Source organism: Prunus avium, chromosome 2 (genome assembly GCF_965620075.1).
Source record: "Prunus avium chromosome 2, drPruAviu1.hap1.1, whole genome shotgun sequence".
NCBI lineage: Eukaryota > Viridiplantae > Streptophyta > Magnoliopsida > Rosales > Rosaceae > Prunus > Prunus avium.
In genome coordinates this window covers 37,999,755-38,020,604 of record NC_142285.1, presented here as the reverse complement: position 1 = coordinate 38,020,604, position 20,850 = coordinate 37,999,755, and the positions used below count along the sequence as shown (strand labels likewise).

The 20,850-nt window shown below is 41.5% G+C and overlaps 1 protein-coding gene and 1 non-coding gene across 2 annotated transcripts; both read right to left on the bottom strand.

Moving 5' to 3' along the window:
• Window positions 1–214: 214 nt before the first annotated feature.
• On the bottom strand, window positions 215–7,049 carry LOC148296983 (uncharacterized). The gene is made up of 2 exons (XM_088248688.1): window positions 5,570–7,049; window positions 215–3,813 (listed from the first exon to the last, which is right to left on the bottom strand). Exons 1-2 carry the CDS (start codon window positions 7,047–7,049, stop codon window positions 215–217), a joined length of 5,079 nt encoding a protein of 1,692 aa, XP_088104814.1.
• Window positions 7,050–20,215: 13,166 nt separating this feature from the next.
• On the bottom strand, window positions 20,216–20,322 carry LOC148296982 (small nucleolar RNA R71). The gene has a single exon (XR_015834223.1). It is a non-coding gene; the product is annotated as a small nucleolar RNA R71 (small nucleolar RNA).
• Between the last annotated feature and the right edge of the window lie 528 nt (window positions 20,323–20,850).

Genomic DNA, 20,850 nt, shown 5'->3' with positions numbered 1-20,850 from the left:
ATAAAAGCTCACATTTTCATATTAACCAAAAAAAGACTATGAACAGCATGCAGCTTAGCTCAAGGCTCAATGAAAAAGTCCCGTAAATTACATTTACATGGGTTTGCTATTTACAGGGGTCTTGCCAACATATTACGAAGTTGAAATTCAAGGAACTTTTTTTTTGAGATTTTTTTTTTTTTTTTTGAAATAAACCGATTCATTGCAATGAAGATTAGCTGAGGCAACAGTCTTGGGTGAGGAGTTCCTGAACAAGCTCAGGGGCCTCACCAAACCAAAAACAATCTTGGTGCAAATGAAAAGCAAACAAGGCAAGCCTGTTAGCGACACGGTTACAAAGCCTAGGCACATTGGCCACGGAAGATGACTGGAAGTGAGAGAGGAGCACACAACAGTCATCAATCAAAACCCCCCCACTAGAAGCAACAGAGGTATCTTGCGAGACAGCTATAGCAAGCTTGGCGGAGCCGCACTCGAAACAAACCCGTTCGAGATTCAACTCCACAGCCAACCGGATACCCGCCAGCAAAGACACAGCGTGAAGATGATCAAGAGACCCAATATTCCTAAGTTTTTTAGAACAAGCCGCCAAAACGCTCCCTGACTCGTTGCGGATCACCACCCCAATACCCCCACAGCGATCGGCAGCAAGCCACATTCCACCGACGTTGACTTTGGCAAAACCGTCCCTAGGCGCGATCCATCTGTGAATAGGCTGAAGGGGGACTGAAGGTGATTGACCCAAGAGCAGACTATGAAACTCCTGCAACCACGAAGAGGCCTGAAACACTAAACCCGTGGGACTAGTACCCACACACTCCCAGATACGAGAATTACGGTCATTCCAAAGAGCCCAAAGAAGCATAAGAGCTAGAGCAAACGACTGCTTCGAGAGAAGGATAGAAGCAGCCTTTAACCAATCTGACATGCTCGACGCACGGAGACGAGACAACTTCGGGCCCAGAGGAGAAGCCGACCAGACAGCAGTAGCAAAAGGGCATTGGACAAAAAGATGCAGGGAAGATTCCTCAGAAGAGATACACCTCACACAGTCTGTACCAATATCCACTTTCCGATGATACAACCTTACTCGGGTAGGAATAATGTCCCAAGCAACTTTCCAAGCACAAATTTTAACTTTCGGAGGGATCTTGGCACGCCAGATCGCAGACCAAAACTTCTTATCAGTCTCAACAACAGCAGCAGGAAATTGAGGGAGGGCCACCTCCCCACTTATCAGCCAATCCCGGGCAACACCATAGGCACTGCGAACGGTGAAACAACCATTTGGCTCGTGGTGCCAAATCCGACGATCTTGAGGCTTGCGAAAGCTCAAAGGGATCGAACTAATAGCCTCCACCTCCCCCACCGGGAAAAGATCATGGAGGAGTCGAAAATTCCAGTTTCCGTCAGCCTCAAGGAGGGCATCCACTCTCAGATTTCGGAAAGAGTCATGGGGTGGGGGGGAGAGGACTTGGAAAGAAGGAAGTCTAGGGATCCACTTATCAAACCACACCCTAATGGAAGACCCATTGCCGACTTGCCAACGCATCCCTCTCTCCAGAACCTGTTTGGCAGCAAAGATGCTACGCCAACAAAAGGAAGGGTTATTTCCTTCTGGGGCCAATAAGAAGTCAGAACCAGGGTAGTACTTAGCCCGGAATAAGCGAGCCACCAAAGAGTTTGGCTGTTGGCAAAGCCGCCATCCTTGTTTGGCCAAAAGAGCTAAATTGAAAGCACGGAGTTCACGGAAGTTCAGACCACCTTCCAACTTGAAGTTGCACAACTTCTTCCAAGGCAGCCAATGAATCTTACGTTTGTCTTTATCCCCACTCCACCAAAATTTGGCAACAGCACTATTTAATTCATCACAAAAGCCTTTAGGAAGCAAAAAGCAGTTCATGGTGTAAGTTGGCAGAGATTGAGCCACTGCCTTTATCAAAATCTCCCTACCAGCCCCACTCAAAAGCTTACCTTTCCACCCTTTAAGCTTATTCCACAACTTTTCTTTGAGGGAAGCAAAGACCATGTGTTTGGCCCGACCCACAAAAGTAGGCAAACCAAGGTACTTTTCATGGACTGAGACACAGAGCACCCCCAAAATACTAGAAAGCACAGCACGAGTGTGTTCCTTCACATTTTTGCTGAAGACCATGCTGCTTTTTAGGAGATTGACAACCTGACCTGAGGCTAGTTCATAAGACCGCAGAATTTTCATCACTTGAGAACATTCACCCCTAGAAGCTCTAGCAAAAATGAAGCTGTCATCTGCAAAGAGTAAATGATGTATACTTGGGGCGTTCCTGCAAATTTTAACCCCCTGGATTAAACCATCCCGCTCTCTACTAGAAATCAGAGCAGACAACCCTTCCACACACATAAGGAACAAATACGGGGATATGGGATCCCCTTGTCTCAACCCGCGAGAGGGAACCATAAAGCCTGTTGGGACTCCATTAGTCAAAAAGGAATAAGAGACAGAAGTAACACATCTCATGATCATATCAACCCACTGGAGATTCAGACCCAGCCGCAACATCATAGCCCTTAAAAAAGACCATTCAACCCGGTCGTAAGCCTTGCTCATATCTAGTTTAATAGCCATGGAACCTGAATTCCCACCACGCTTGCCATGCAAATGGTGCGCAACCTCTGCCGCAACAAGAGAGTTATCAGAAATCAAACGCCCAGGGACAAAGGCACTCTGAAAGGGAGATATAATAGAATCCATCATTGGTTTCAGACGGTTCGTCAAAACCTTAGCAGCAATCTTATAAAGCACGTTACAGAGACTGATAGGGCGGATTTGCGACATATCCTGAGGAGACTGAGTTTTAGGAATCAGGGCCACATGAGTGAAGCAGATTTGTTTAAGAAAACCATTCCCCAACAAGAAAGAGCGAACTGCACAGACCACATCATCACTGACGATATTCCAGAATTTTTGAAAGAAGACTGGAGCCATACCATCAGGGCCAGGGGCAGTGGAGGGGGCCATGGAAAACAAAGCCAACCTAATCTCTTCGGCTGAAAATTCTACACACAAAGCATCATTCATTGAACTAGTGAATTTGGGCTCAACCACCTCTAACACCTCCTGAACAGCGGAAGTATTCTCTCCCTGCGCCAAGAAAATCTTCCTGAAATGATCCAGAACGATGACCTTAATGCCTTTTTCATCGTCGTGCCAAACTCCTTGAGCATCTTTAAGCCCCTTTAAGCAATTCCTACGTTTCCGATTTGAGGCTTGCTGGTGAAAGTACCGAGTATTCCGATCCCCATTCTTAAGCCACAGAGAGCGAGAGCGTTGTCGCCAGTAAATTTCCTCGCGAGAAAGGAGGGAATCGAGCTGCCCCATCAAGGCCTTCTGCCGAGCATGTACCAGACTAGAAGGGGGCAAATTCCAAAGGACCTCAAGAGAGTTCTGGATTCCTTCCAATTCAGACTTAAAATGACCGAAGGTGTGCCTGTTCCAGTGAAGTAAAGCAAACCTGGTTGCTTTGAGTTTCTCACACACTTGAGCCATAGGCACTCCGGGAGCAGCTGTGCTCCAGCCAGACCGAACTATCTGCTCACAATCCGAATGCTGGAGCCAAAACTCCTCAAAACGGAATCTACGCCTTGATTGAGAAGCAGTCCGAGAGACTCCAGTTCGCACCTCGATAAGGACGGGCAAGTGATCAGATTTACTAGGAGCCAAATGCACCACACGATGATGGGGGAACTTGTCCCGCCAAGGAAAGTTAGCAACAGCACGATCCAACTTGCAAGAAATCCCACCAGACCTGGATGAAGACCAAGTGAAAGGACTCCCTACGAAGCCAAGGTCAGAAAGATCACTATCAGCGAGTTAATGACTATTTTACTAGGTTAGACCATTGAATTCTTGTATCATGTCAACAACTTGAAATTCAATTTAAGAAGTTGAAATCCAAGCTAATGGCTCTTTTACTAGGCTAGACCATTGAATTCTTGTTTCATGTCAACAACTTGAAATTCAATTTAAGATCGTTCAAACCGTAAGTCCTTCAAGATGTATATTTTACCTAATATAAACAAGCACAAGCTCTATTTCACATCTTTATTTATTGTAACCATATCACGCGATCTTTTATTATTGCAGGGAAAGAAAGCATGACTTACCTTTGATCTTGTGTTCATAACTTTTGTGTTTCCGGGACTAAAACATAAATTTCTTTTATGGATGAACTAGAACATAAACTTTGTACCCTGACTTTCTATTGTTAAATATTATCCACATATTACTAATTAAGCTTATTAACATATCACAGCCAGACCTTTAAATATTATACAACTTTCTACTTTATTTTATCATTTAAGAGAAGGCTGCAAACAGTTATATTCACAAGTGCTATACGTTTAGGCTGAGGTCACCACCTCAACTTTCAAGTTTCAACCACTGTGTTAATTGACAAGAACTAAGGGTTTGCTCTGTGGATTGTTCATTTAGCATATAATTTGACAGAACTTTTCATATTTTTTTTTAAAAAAAACTGATATAATCACATGTACAAGGAAAATGGAAGGAAATTAAATTAAGATCATGAATCAAAAAGTTAAAGTGACACTGACCAAACTAAATATGTTTGTTCTCATTATTTCTTCAGGACCCGAAACCCTAATTATCATCCAGTATCCAACTAGTAAATACAATGCACGATTCAATTGGATGTATCCAAGAAAGATAGAATTTTGGAAATGTAAGGTTATTAAAACGATTGCTATTACATTTTAGCGGCAAGTTATGATTCGTAATCTTTCATATTGTGTTCACATTATTGTTTCTTTTTTGTTTCTGAGACTTGGCAATTGTACCTTGAGTTCTCAAGAGTTTCCACTTATACTTTGTCCTTAATGTTATCAATAATATTGTTGTTGATGCCCAAAAATGGGATCAACTTGGGCTTTTGGGCATCAACGAGATAAGACCGTACATCACACAATTGCACAGAAAACACACGATGTATCACACAATCACACAAAAAACACACGATGTATCTTGGTTCACTCAAGTTTTTTTTGTCAAAGGTAGAAAGGGGGAGGGGGATTTACTCACACACACTAGTACTTAGGAGTTCCGAACTTGAGACCATTAATCTTAGGCCAAACATACTTTTTCACTATGGTATGACCCCATTGATGTTGTTCACTCAAGTTGGGTTACGTCAACTTCGGATTTTCACTATGAGAATTGGGTTGATTACATGTTATTAGAGGCATGAAAACCTTTGAGAAAACGTGAAAGTGAAAGTCTATAGTGTCTTAGTTACAATGAATGGAAAGTTCCCTTGAATTGGAGTTTGATCTTCCTGGAGTGTAAAGGAGAATTTCCCGATGAATATTTCATTAGCTTTGATACAGCTTATATACAGACTTTAGTAGAGATACAAAAGGTAAGAAATATAAAATACAATCAATTACAATGAATCAGTAATTAGAATCAGTGACAACGAATATCTAATCAATGCAATGAAGGAGAAGGATCTTGCAGAGGAATTGGAGGAGAGTTGACCGGGCTTGATTGCTGCACTAACACCCCCCCGCAAACCGGACGGGCATGGCTGGACGAGTTTGGAACTAAGAAGATGATGACGCGGTTTGTGAAGAGGTTTAGTGAGAAGTTCGGCAAGTTGATCAATGGAAGGGATGAAACAGACCCGGTGGCTGCCTAAGGAGACCTTTTCTCTTACGAAGTGATAATCGAGCTCGATATGACGAGTACAAGCGTGAAAGACGGGATTGGCTGCCAAGTATGTGGCAGAGAGATTGTCACAGTGGAGAGAAATTGGAAATTGGAGATGAACACCAAGTTCGACGAGCAAGTAGGACAACCAGGTGGTCTCGGCACACGCATGGGCTAAGGACCTATATTTAGATTCAGTGCTTGAGCGGGATACCGTGGGCTGCTTTTTAAAACACCATGAAATCAAGTTGCTACCCAAGTATATCAAGTGGCCGGTGGTGGATCGGCGAGAGTCGGGGCATCCGGCGCAATCTGCGTCAGAGTATGCGGTGAGGCTGGCATGAGAGGACTGAGGAGAAAGTGTTAACCCGAAATCAATAGTCCCTTTGATGTAGCGCAAAATACGCTTGACAACGATCAAATGAGAGGAGCAGGGAGCACTCATGTATTGTGCGACGGTGTTGACTGCAAAGGCCAAGTCAGGACGGGTGATGGTTAAATATTGGAGACATCCCACAAGTTCACGATAAGAGGTTGGAGAGGACAACAAGTCACCATCAGATGCGGAGAGGGAGGTTTTGGCTGCCAGCGGAGTGGAGGTGGGTTTGCAATCCAGCATATGACTACGTTGGAGGAGATTGTGGGCATATGGTTGTTGTGAGAGATGTAGACACCCATTGGAGGTGGTGACTTGGAGGCCCAAAAAATAGCTGAGGGGCCCAAGATCTTTAATGTCAAATTCACAGCCCAAGGCAGAGATAAATTGTTGGAGAAATCCAGAATGACTGCCAGTGATGACAATGTCATCAATGTATAACAAGAGAAAAATTGTGTGTTGCGCATGATGATAAATAAAAAGGGACACATCCGCCTGACTTTGAGTGAAGCCAGTAGAGAAGAGAAAAGAACTAACGTGATGAAACCAAGCCCGAGGAGCCTGTTTGAGACCATATAGGGCCTTGTGAAGCTTGCAAACATAGTGAGGGCGAGTGGGGTCCACAAAACCGGGGGGTTGAGTCATATAAACGTCCTCATCTAGAAACCCATGGAGAAAGGCATTCTTAACATCAAGTTGACGGAGAGACCACCCGCAAGAGACTGCTAGACTCAGAACGGTACGAACAGTGGCTGGCTTGACAATCGGACTAAAGGTTTCAGTGTAGTCGAGACCCGGTTGTTGGTGGAATCCTTTGGCAACCAGACGGGCCTTATATCGTTCAATACTGCCATTAGATTTCCACTTAATTCGAAAGACCCATTTACAACCAACTGCAGCATGCAAGGGGGAAGGAGGAACCAGAGACCAAGTATTGTTCTTAAGGAGGGCGTTGATTTCTTCTGTCATGGAGGAATGCCATTCTGCATGCTTTTGAGCCTGAGAGAAACAAGTGGGTTCATTAGTAACACCAACTGAAAGTAAACCATAAGGGAGGGGTATTGCACAGTTCCATCCGTGCGTGTTTTGGGTTGAGTTACGCCAGCACGGAGTCGGGTAACCATGGGATGAGGAGGCGGAATGGCAGCATGCGCAGGCTGGGTGGAGGTAGATGTGGCGTTGGGCAAGGCCAATGTAGGAGTGGGAGAGGTAGGAGGGTCGAGAGAAGTAGTTGGGTCTAGGTCTGGACATGGGCTTGGGTCTGGACATGGACCTGGAGAGTTGGTGAGGCTGGGACTGGGTGCAGAGAGTGGGCCGGGAGAGATGGTGGAATCTGGAAGGGTAGATGGACCAGGTAGGGGACACGGGCCTGGTTGGGGGCACATGCCTTGTGATGGGCTAGGGCCTAGTGATGGGCTAAGGCCTGGTGATGGTCTTGGGATAGGAGACAATGCTGTAGGGGGAGTCGGGCCCGAACTAGTGGGTGTTGGGGCCAGTAGGGGGCGTGAGTTGGAAGATATGGATGGTGTGGTTGGATTTGGCGGAGCAGGTAGTAGACCCAAGGGCAGTATGTCAAGCTCAACTGTAGTAGGAGGGATGACAACCTGTGAAGACTGAAATGGAAAACACATTTCATTAAATATTACATTACGGGAGATATAGACCCGACCAGTTTTTGGATTAAGACAACGATAACCCTTATGGTGAAGACTGTAACCAAGAAAGACACATTCGATGGAGCGACTCATAAGTTTGTTGGGAACATAAGGACCAAGATGGGGAAAACAGGAGCACCCAAAAACACGAAGATGAGAGTAGGAAGGAGGACGACGGAAGAGAACAGAGTAAGGGGTGATCCAATTAAGGACGGGTGTGGGGGTTAGGTTAATTAAGTGGACAGCTGTAAGGGCAGCGTCGGCCCAAAAACGATAAGGGACTTTGGATGTGACTAAGATAGTGCGAATCATGGTAACGATATGACGATGTTTACGTTCAGCAAGGCCATTTTGTTGAGGGGTGTGGGGACAAGAGAAGCGTTGTTGAATACCACGAGATTTACAAAACTCAGGGAAGGCATGATTAACTTATTCGGTACCATTATCACTTTGGAGGAATTTAATAGAAGAGTTAAAAATATTTTGAATCATTGCTGTGAAGGTTTTGAAGTGAGTGAAGACCTCAGATTTGTGTTTCATTGGATATATCCATGAATAGCGGGAGAACTCATCAGTGAATAAGACATAGTAACGGAAGCCACTCACAGAAGGAATAGAAGACATCCACACATCAGAATGAATAAAATAAAATAAAATAAAAAGGGAGCATGATTTTGATTAATAGAATATGGTAATTGAGTGGACTTGCTAAGAGCACAACTCGTACAAAATTCTTTATTGAAGGGAGATGGGGATCCTAAGTGGGAGTGTAGTTTGGAGAGAACAGAGGAAGACGGTGACCAAGATGGTTGTGCCAAGTGGAGGAGGAGACTGTGATGAAGGCACGAGGAACAGATGAAGCGGAAGGGGAGGATAGAGACATGGGGTATAACCCATCCTTACAGGGGCCCTGAAAAAGTAATGCACCAGTATGTAAGTCAAAAATGCGATAAAAAGTTGGCGCAAACACAAAGAAGACATGATTATCGTGAGTAAAACGAGCGACAGAAAGAAGATTTTTTGTAAGATGAGGGACACCAAAAACATTACGAAGAGAGAAGGGAGAGGGACCAAGGGAAATGGGAAGATTACCAGTTTGCGTTATAGGAAGGGAATCACCATTGCCCATGAATACCGAATTATTACCAGTATAAGGTTGAGGCTGCTGAAGAGAGGATAGTTGTCCTGTCATGTGGTGAGTGGCGCCGGTATCCGGATACCAGGTGGGGTCATGGGACTGAATCTTATGAGCACCAGCAAAAGATGGAAAGGTTTCGGGCCCAGAATACTTGTGGGGGCATTGAGCAGCAGCGTGTTGAGTGGTAGAACACGTGGGGCACCAATTTGGGGGAGTTGGGCCTAGGATTCCTTGTTGATTCCAAGTGGGCCATGGGGTAGATCCACGAGGAGAGGGATAACCATTCCAAGGGTTGTGCAAAGAGGATGAGGCGCCAGGATGTGTAGAATTATGCCAGCGATGAAAACCATCACGATGGGGGCCACCACGAGAGAAACCACGATGACCACCGTGGCGCCCGCCACGAGAGCCACCGCGTGGGTGTGAGGATCCTTGGTGCGAGATGGATGAGCCTGGCTGAGAAGGAGGGTGAGTGGTGATGAGGGCTGTGCTATTGGCTGTGGAGGCTGAGGAGCGAGAGGTCTGGTTCTTAAAGACCAGCAGACGAGAGCGGAGGTTAGTGAAACTTGGGAGAGCGGGTTGATTTAGGATGGTGGTGACAAGCATGGAGAAGTCAGAACCAAGACCACGGAGGACAGCCGTGACAAGATCTTCATCGGAGATAGGCTTTTGCAGTGGCGGATCCAGGATTGGAAAGCCAATTGGGCGGAACTTACATACTAAACTCGACGGTACGAGTGAATTTCATTAATAATCAGAAAAAGATACACCTAGTCAGGGGGGACGTAATAAGCCTTACCCTCAAATACATCTATACAAAAATAAAAGCTTAACAACAAAAACAAAAACCACAAGTAAATGCAATACAAAACATCACTAATAAATCTAAAATTTTACCCTGCGAGACTTAGAAGTCTTAAATTCCTCAATTATTGATGCATTGGTGATACTATTAGCAAACTCTCTTTCAATGTGGAGGGTCATGCAATCAGCAAGAAACTCATCGGCTATGGTGCTTCGAAGCCGATTCTTAATAATTCTCATACATGAAAAAGCTCGTTCTGTTGTTGCTGTAGAAACGGGAAGAGTCAACACCAACCGAATCAACCTGTTGATCAAACAATAGTTCTCTACCAAACTTGTTTCCACTAATTGTTGACATAAATGAGGAAGAGTGTTGGTTTCCTTAAATCCAGGAAGGCGATGTACATCATTTTGAAAATACATCAACTCTATTTCCAAATCTTTCAACTCATTTGGAAGGAAATCAACAGGATAGAATTTCTCAGCAAGTTTACATATATGCTCAATATTGAATGACTTGAATGAATTACGAGGATCCAATGCTGAGCTAAGAATAAGAAGTTCAACTATTTGCTCTGGAAATATGTCATTTAACTCCCTTAACATGCAATCTATAACATCATTGAATACATCAACGCGATAGTAATGCTCAAATGTAACAAAATCTTTTTGTTGACAAGAACGATGTGTGCTCATCATATAACGAGCACCCATATCAGGAACATCAACACCATGTAGTTCACAAAATGATACCACACTACAGAATAAATCATCCCAGCCATGTACCCTCATATCTTGAAGCTGCATTTTTGTGTTTTCAACAAAATTTAAAGCACTTACAATGTCTTGAGTTTTGGTCTGAAATACTTGACAAAGAAAATTGGTCAATCCCATAATTTTATCCATCAAAACCAATGAAAACACAAACTCAAAAGACATCATAGCAATATAGTTACTCTCAGCATCGCCACGAAATTGTTGGTTAGGTCCATGATCACTGATTTCTTGAAGAAGTAATTTAGTCTCTTTAAATAGACACATCAAACTTGTAATAGAGGCATAATGAGAGCCCCAGCGAGTGGCTCCAGCTCATTTCAAACTACGAGCTTGATTAAGTCCTCTACCTGTCTCAAGTTCTCCAGAATCCAACAACCCATTGAGTTCAACTTTTCTAATTAAGTTTAACTCACTACGACGCTTTTGAATGGAGAAGAGGGCATCGGCAAGAGATTTTGCATGATTGAGGTATTCATCTATGGTTTAAGATCCTTTGGTCATGTCATGAAGCTGGAAACGAAGGTTTGACGCACTCGCAAGATTGCGTTGGGCATAATGGTTTTGTAAGCACTCCCAGATTGATTGGGCAGAGTTATGACCCACGGTTAAGGAGAGAACAGCAGGCGATAGAGTGGTGGTGATGTAGCTGACGACAAGTTGGTCATGTCGGTACCAAGATAGAAAATCAGGGTTCGGTTTGGTCACTGTGGTGGTTGTGGAGGGAGTGTCGGAGGCTATATTTGGAGGAGCCAGAGAAGATAATTGGAGGCTTCAAGTTTGAGGAAGTGGGAGGTGTTAGGACCGGGAAGAGAGGAGGCCATGAGGATCGGAAAGAATTGAAAGGGAGGCTGAGACTTCAGAGGAAAAATTAAAAGGCTGATGCCATGTAAAGGAGAATTTCCCGATGAATATTTCATTAGCTTTGATACAGCTTATATACAGACTTTAGTAGAGATACAAAAGGTAAGAAATATAAAATACAATCAATTACAATGAATCAGTAATTAGACTCAGTGACAGCGAATATCTAATCAATGCAATGAAGGAGAAGATCTTGCAGAGGAATTGGAGGAGAGTTGACCGGGCTTGATTGCTGCACTAACATGGAGGGATTCCTGAATCCTGGCCAAAGCTGCTTCAGGCTTTGAATCTGGAAGACCATGAAGACAAACAGTCTGCAGCCGCATGATTCGTAATTCTGTACCATATACACTTTAGACAAGTTAGTTTTCCATTAGATAAGCCAAATCATTCTTTGCATGTCCTGGAAGCAGATGCATATAATTTAAAGTTGAAAGGGAAAAACTTCTATGTGCAATAAAAAACAGGAGCAGCCCCCCATTTATCTATAATTATGTAGCATCCTATTGGGGTTTCAGAGTTATGTAAAATGGGTATTTATATTGTATTGTTGATCGGTTCATAATTGTATATTATTTCTTACCCTTCTAGCTTATGATTTGGTTATGTTTTTGAGTTAAACTTGTGCTTTTAATCCTTTTTGTGTTTATCTTTCAGTTAATTGAGCTTTAGGTAACAATGATGGCTTTGGAGAACATAATTCATGCAATTCAAGCATGTTAAGGCCTAATTTGGATGAATTGATGAAGAGCTTAAAGACAAATTCATTATGGCTACAGCCCCCTGCCAGTCCAGTTCCGTAGGTCATATTGCAAGCTTTGTTTCAGCAACCTACATAGCTCAGATGAGGCCACATTCTTCATGAAAGTTGCTCCAATTGGTGTGTACTATAACATATCCAAAATTCAGCCCCATTGGATAAATCTGGAGTCCGTTACCTAGCAAACACAGAACCATGCTCAGGATGGATCTTATCAGCGAGGAAAATGAGTTAGCAATTTGTTTCGGCCTTAACTTCTTCCTCCGACCTTGGATTGGCCCAAATAACATATGGCTGGAAAGAAGACATTCTGAACTTCAATTTTGAGTGCTTAAAGTCCTAATTTGATTAAGAGAAGCCCAAGTTGTAAGCCCTTGAAGTTGCTGGTCATGCTGACCTCAGCATGTGCTGGTTGGATGCTTGGTCATGGTGAGCTAGGTATGAGCTATCATTTCTGGTTGGAAGCTTGGTCATGGTGACATGAAGATGAGCTAGGGCTGCTGGTGGGATTTAGTGGTGAAGTGCATCAACCAATTCAAGATTTTCTAATACAAGTGCATCACCCATTTCAGATTTTCTAATACAAGTGCATCAACCATTTCAGATTTTATAATTCAAGTGTTGTATGCATTAGTCTTATTGAATTCTGATTTTCACTTCCCCTAGGCCTATAAATAGGGAAGTTCTCTAAGCTTGTAATAACACCCCAAGGGGGGGGAGCTCTCAAACACTTCTCTAGAGCTCCCTTCCCTTCTCTCCCTCAAAGTTCTCAAACATCTCTCTACTTCCCTTCTCTTCCAAAAGTCTCCATGTCTCAAACACTTCACAAACACATTTCTCTTCCTTCCCTAAGTTCTCAAATTCTCCAAGTTCACAAACATCCTCCAAGTTCTCAACCACTCTCTTCCAAATTCTCAAAGTTCCTAAACACTCTCTTCCAAAATCCACAAAGCTCTCAAAACACCTCTCTACTTTCTTCTCCAAATCCTCCAAGTTCTCAAACACTCTCTTCCAAATTCCCCATGTCTTAAACACATTCCCTTCCAAAATCCTCAAAGCTCTCAAACACATGTTCTTCCAAAATTCTCTAAAGTTCCCAAACACTTTCTTCTCCCTCCTCAAAGTTCTCAAACACTTCCTTTCTTCCTCAAAGTTCTCTTAGTTTCCTTAATGTTTTCTTAGTTGTAATTTATTTTTCTTTGTTATGTAAATTCTTTTCTTAAGTTTTCAAGTTGAATTAGTTTCCAAGTTTCAATTATGGTTTTTGTTCTTATTCATTATGCTTATAAGTCAATATGCTAGTTTGAATGATTGATCACCATTTAGGCTTGCATGTTAGCTATCTTGGTTTGAATTAAGAGTATACACCATGCTTTAATTCGAATTGAACTATGAATAGGAAGAGTATGTATGGACATTCGACAACAGGGATTAGATACATGCTTGGTTGTTTAAAATGTTCTTCTATGCTTAATGGGTTCCTAATGCTTAATTTTAGGTTAGACAACAAATGATCAAATTAGGGAATTAGGAACACAAGGTTATGACCACACACCATGGCTTAATCATACTTTAGCTAGAATCAATCCATTAATCTAAATTGAACTTGGGAACTTATTTGCTTGAGTTACTTATTTCTTTCTTCCTTGTTTTATGTTCTTTGTTTTTGTTTCTATTTTGTGTAGGGAAACTAAATTGGATCATTCAATCACCAATCCCTGTGGAATCGACCTCGCACTTACATATGCTATACTACCAACGGTTCGTGCACTTGCGAGTATCACAAGTTGAGGATGCAGCTTAATCCATTTTGGTGGAGCTAAATCTACGCAACAATTGTTAGTTATGTTGTTTGTTTGGACAAATGGTTAGATTGTAGTGATTATTTTTGTGGGCATTAAAGTTTCATTGCACCACAAGTTTGCCATTATTTTTATGAAATGTACAGATTCACCTGTCTTTCACATCCAATATATCATCATCCATCCATCATTAAAAAGAAAATTTTATCCGGGGAATTTTGCCGGCATAGACTACCAGTATTATATTTCTCTTTATTAAAATTGAGTATCTGGGGAATTTTATATTTCTCTTTATTAAAATTGAGTATATTGTTGGCTGTGATTACCGGTATTAATGTATGATTGGATCCAGCTAGCTTCTTTATCAAACCGGCGTCCTCATGAAAGGTTGGATCTCGTACGCTTGCGAGATACAAGAGAGGTATTGCACTTTTCTCCCCTCTTAACATTGGGAATTTCAAGTGCACGTGGGTATGGTATATATATGAATGAGATGCTACTTCTCATCTAACACGTTTGAAATCTCATTTAGAATAGTTAGTATACATATCAATGCCACATATGACCTTAGATACCTTCAATTTATTTCAAAACTCTTCTCTTCGTTGTCTCAATAGACTGTTTTGTATCCAATTTTTTATTTGCAGAGAATACAATGTGAATTGATATATCTCATAGCAGAAAAGCAGGGTTGTCAAGTGCAATGAGAAAAATGTTGTCATTGGGTTTAGTTCATAATTACGACGGAAACATTTTAGAAAGTAAATTCTTACATAAGCAATTTTATACTGTGAAATTCAAGATTCTTTTATCCCCAAGATGTTGGTGGATCCCTACTTTTTGTTGTTGTATTTATGGATTTAACCCGTATTATTTCTTATAAATAAAATCCATTTTTTTTATTCTTGCCAAATGGGCAAATAGTAGGAAATCATTAGAATGGGAGGTATCGGAAAGAATTTAAATTCTCATTCCCTAATATCATTAGTATGAATAAAAAAAAATTGAAGAAATAACTCTATCCAATACTGGTTAAATATATTATTTTAAAGGTATAGCCGCGCGGCTATACTCTGAATATATTCGAATATTTTAGAAGTATAGCCGATCGGCGATACCCTTTAAATATATTAGATACAAACCCGAAGCTTGCACTCGCAGTCAGCCATTTTGCCTCTCTGTTAAGCGCTTCCAACCTTCAAAGACTCGGTCTTGAGCCTCTCTCTCTCTCTCAACTGAAGCTTCGATTTTTTTTTCTTTTGTTTCGGCTGTTGCTTTGATTGGATTGGATTGGACTCTCTATGAAAATCATCAAATGTCATTCAGCTATTGAAATCTTCACCAAGATAACAACTCTGATGCTATAAGGCAGTTAGGCTGCGTCTGGGCGGATCTAGGCGGCCTGGGCGTCCTTTTTTTTTCAAATGAAGACAGACAAAGCTTGCACTCGCAGTCCAATCTTCAAAATTCAAATACTCGGTCTTGAGCCTCTCTCTCAACTCAAGCTTGGATTTTTTTCCTTCGGTTTTAGGCTGCTGCGTTGATTCGATTTTTTTTGTGCTTTTCTGTTGTCTTTGATAATATGTTTGCTTATGGGAGTCTCTTGGTTTTGGGTTATATAGATTCATGAGCAGTCGATGTTCATTGAGCATATTTGTATAAGAAATTTGCACCCCTTCGGGGCTTATGTTCATTGAGTTCCTGCATGATTATTAGACTGTGAACATCTACCAAGTTGTGCAATTTTTAAAAAATCCTGAATTAGTGGGAATTTCCAGGTTTTTATGACCTCTGGAGGACAGTCCAAAATTTGAAATTGATTTTAAAGGATGCTCACTTCCCTGAGTAGTTTGAATTTCTTCTCTTTTATAATGGCTCCAGTGGCTACACAAAGAAGAGTTGGCATTGACTTAGTGCCTTTAAATTGGCAACAGAGCTTATTATATGATAAAATAGTATATTCTTATGTCCCATTAATTCAGCTTTCCTACCATTCCCCCCTCCCCTCCTCTCAAATATATTTTACCTCTGTGGTTATAACTTGCCTTCTAAGTTTTGATTGGTTTACAGGAAATTTTAGAGGGAGTAACAGACATTGACTTGGTGGTCAACCTAAAGCTTCGTGAAGAGGCTCTACTTGCAAAGTGCCTTGGAAGAAGGATTTGTAGTGAGTGTGGAGGGAATTACAATGTGGCCTGCATTGACATTAAGGGTGAGGATGGGAAGCCTGGCATGTACATGGCTCCACTTCTTCCCCCTCCACATTGTGCATCAAAGCTTATCACACGATCCGATGACACTGAAGAAGTTGTTAAGGAAAGACTCCGGATATATAATGATAAGGTATTGTTTCAGCATCTTGGGATGCTCTTTTCACTCCTTTTTAAGAAGTCAACCAACTAGTCTGGAAGATTTATTTTTAAGTTTGAAATATATTAATACTAATATGACTGAAGCACTGCCGCCCATAATATACTCCCCATTCTTCCTGCTTAGGATTGATGCCTCAGAGACTGTTCTACTTGGCATGCTCTTTGTTACTGTATTAATTCTTGCATTAAGTGTCCAGCTATGCTTACTAAAACAATCTTCTCCATGCATGAGGAGATTGCTTTGTCATTATTGATCCACTGGAACAGCATCGGCTAATAGATGGACCTTCTCCTTGTTGTCATGAGTTCACATTTGGACACTGGCCAATCAAGACTTATTTATGTCATTAGTCTTTCTGTAACCAGTCTTTAATTTTGGTTCAATTTGTAATTTGTGCGTCACATATCATGTTGTCCTTGCAGAGTCAACCCGTGGAGGGGTTCTACCGCAGTCGACGAAAATTGTTAATTGGCAAAGGATTTGGGCCTCTTTCACTGGTGGATTTCACGTGAGCTCAAGTAGTGGGCGTAGATTCGACCCAATTGTGGGTGCGTACAAGCTACACGAGTCGTTCTATGTTGAGGGTGCCATATATGGACCATAAATGTGAACCTTCATATTAGCCATATGATTCATCTGAATAGTAACTACACTTAAGTTTAATGAAATAATTATGTGGTTAATATGAAAGTCCACATTAGCGGTCCATATATGACGCCCTCACTATAGAATTTCACCAACCACACTAACAATTGTTAGCTATATTAAAATTGGCCCTTAACATGCAAATATCACTGGACATGGAGTCATTCTATAGTGGGGAACTTCTACAATGAGAAGTTTAGAGTGAGGAGCTTGTTTGAGGGGTTCAATCCCACCATCAAACCCCATTTAAAATGTTTAAGTCCATTGATTTCCTCACATTTGTTGATGGTGGGATTGAACCCTTCAAATAAGCTCCTGACTCTAAACTCCTCATTATAGCCTAAACTTTCTATAGTGAGGGTCTTATTTATGGCCCTTAGGTGATGTCCTATCTCTTAACTGTTGGATTAGGCTAACCAATTTAATCTAACAGTTAAAAGATATGACCTCATCTAAGGGTCATTGTTCGGTTCATTTTTACACATGATTTTTCATGTTATTCACCCACTATTTTGAGTTAGTTCTTGACATTTTATAGCTTTTTACTTCCTTTTCGTGTTTTGTTAGATTTTACCTTGGTTGGAATGAAAATGAGCTAAAAGTGCATTATTGGTTATAAACTTTGTTTTTGTTCATTTTCGTAGGTCAACTTCTTGGCCTGGGATCAACATGCTCTGGTGCTCGGATGAGGTCATGATCTTCATGAGACTTGTTCCAATGGATGTTAACTACAACATATCCAAATTTGAGCTCCATTGGACAAGTATTGCCTATCCAACCAGTCCAGCATGTTACCACAGCTCTGGAAATCCGGAATTGGCCAGCTTTTACCTCCATTGTGTTATCTTGATTATTCTTGTTACCATAACACTTGGTAACAAGAATTTACCTTAGTAGATGAGAAATTTTCTGAAGCATTTGGCATCTTTGTGAGGACAAGGCTTCATCATTTTCAAGGGGACAAGAAGACAATGGGTGAAGACTTTGCATTAGAATACTAAAAGTAAAAGCTGGAAAGGAGGAGAGAGGGAAGCAAAAGGGAATTGCAATCTGAAGTTGGGGAGCCTTTTGAACGTGGGGAATGGATTCATTACATCATTCCACAATTGAGGAGCAGATTGGAGAGCTAAAAGCTAAGGAAGGAGAAGGAGGTGCAGCCGCAGGAAGAAGAGGGAAGACTTCCACCATTGAAGACTTCAAGCTTTCATCATTTCCAAATCTGTAAACTCTTTCTAGTTATATTTCGAATTTGTGTTTGAAATGATTATGAGGAACTAAACTCCATAGCTAGGGCTTAGGTTGAAGCCCTAAACATGATTACCTTATTGTTTTGATGCTTGAGTGTATGAATTTCTAGATATTGTTGATGAATTCCAATTCACCAAATTAATCTATCCTTGATGTATGTTCTTCTTTGATTGATCACCTTTGAAAGCATGCTTCTTGAGATTGTTGGGATTATGTGTATCTTCATGTTATCCTAAGCAATAAATGGATGAAGTAAGAATCATCCATGTGAATTGGTTTCTTGAATACCTAATGTAAACACCATGCTATTAGGATTCTTGTGATGTTCATATTCTCTTTGAACTTAATGGGTTTTTCTTGTAATTGAATCAAAGTACTAAGCACACCTAGATTCGATTATAGGGAAGGCACAAGTATTGTAGCACTCGTACTGCACTTTACGTACATTAGAGAGAATCAATGCGTCTTGAGCCACTCGTACTGGTCTTGATTGCGAACATCTTCATCAACACGTTTAGAGTTCATCACTTGAGTATCCTTGAACATTGGTAGAATTGTTTAGGGTGGATTCCGAAACCCTAGTGTTTGTTACATCTTGATTCCACTCTTTGATAATTCATCTCTGCCTTTCTTATTCAATTTTAAAGTCCATTTACTTTCATACAATAGAAATAGGTCACTTCAAACAAATCAAACCCCCCCCCCCCCCCCAATGTGTGTGTGAGTTGCGTGTTTGACACGTTACGTGTCTTTGTTACTGAATTATATTTCTTTCTGTAATTGTTTTGGACTTTTGGTCCGCGTTGTGTTCTTCCATTTTCTGTGCTGAATCCAACCGTATAAAGAACGTGAATTTTGGACGTATGGTTGGAAAGTTATAGGAAAAATACTGGACAGAGGTCGAAACTGAAAAAACAGAGAAAACGACTCTGCCCAAGAACGACCGGTCGCTAGTGTCTCACGACCGGTCGCTCAGCACATAATTTTGAAGTTTCGACTCTGCTCAAAAACGACCGGTGGCTTTTACCTAACGACCGGTCGCCAGACCAAAAACGACCGGTCGCTCTTACCTCACGACCGGTCGCTGGTCACTGTTCACAGCACATTTCCTTTTTTGTTTTGTTTGTTTCTTTTACATTTCTTTACTTTCTTTTTAGTTTCAAATTTGCATTTGTGCATTGTGGTGTGTTAATTAAGTGTTCTCTTTGTACTCGAATTAGAACTTATAGGAAACCGACAAGTTCTTCGTGGGATCGACCCCGTACTTACATAATCTATACTTCGATAGATTCGTGCACTTGCGGGTATTTTTAATTGGTTGTTTGCACATTAATTTGTGTCCTTTTAGGAATGCAACAATTTTTGGCGCCGTTGCCGGGGAACTGGCACGGTTGCTTATATGTTTTGTTTGAGTATATTTAGAGTACTTCATTTTATCTTCATTTTTCTTTGTTTGTCGTTTCATTTTATTTGAGTTTGTTTTTGTTTCTTCTTATTGCAGGAACACTCTGTTTATGTCCCTTTTGAATTTGGATATTTCATTAGATTGCACAATAGAAGATATCCAAGCTCAAGCTTTGAGAGAAAGGAACATCCGACTAGCTGTGTCTACTCCATTGCCTATTTCATTCTCACCGTTTTCATCATCACCAAGCTCACCAAAAGTCGAGTCACCTCCACCTTCACCAATGGCAGCCCCAGTTGCTAATGCGGAACTTACTATGCAAGAATACTCTTCACCGCCAACAACTGGACAGCCATCTTGCATAGTATATCCCACATCCACTTTGGAAAACTTTGAGTTGAGATCGGGCATGATACACATATTGCCTAAGTTCTTGGGAAATCCCGGAGAAAATCCTAATGCACATATCCTAGACTTTGAGGAAGTGTGTTCCACAATAAAGATCGAAGGCATGAGTAGTGATGAGATAAGAATGAGACTTTTCTCATTTAGTTTGAAGGATACAGCAAAGGAATGGCTTCACTATCTACCTCCAAATTCCATCACAACGTGGACGGATCTTGCTACAAAGTTCTTGCAACATTTTTTCCCAGCACAAAGGACAAATGAACTCCGAAGTCAGATTACTGGAATTCTGCAAAGGCCGGGAGAAAGCTTCCAGGATTATTGGGACCGTTTCAAGAAACTTCTAATCATTTGTCCGCATCATAATGTACAAGCTTGGCTTCTAATGCAACACTTCTATGAAGGACTTTTTGAAGCGGATCAAAATAATGTGAATGCAGCTGCCGGAGGAACTATAATGACCAAGACTCCAACACAAGTGCGAGAAATATTTGATCTTATTGCTGCAAATGCTCGCCAATATAATTCAAGGCAAAAACCAGTCAGAAAAGGGGAATCCTATGATGTAAGTACCCTTTCTAGTATGGAAGCTCAGATTGCAAACCTAACCAACATGGTGAAGAAATTGGCACCGGGATCATCCAAGGTTTGTGCATTTTGCTCCACAATTGGTCATGACACTGAGGATTGTCCCTTGGCACATGAGGAAGCAAATGCAGTGGGCTCATTTCAGAGAAATCAGTGGCCTAAGAATGATCCTTTCTCACAAACATACAATCCGGGGTGGAGAAATCATCCAAATTTCAGGTGGAGTGACAATTCGAATGTTCAATAAGGGCCAACTCAACCACCTCAAGGGCCAACTCACCCACCTCAAGGCCAACAACATACTCGCCC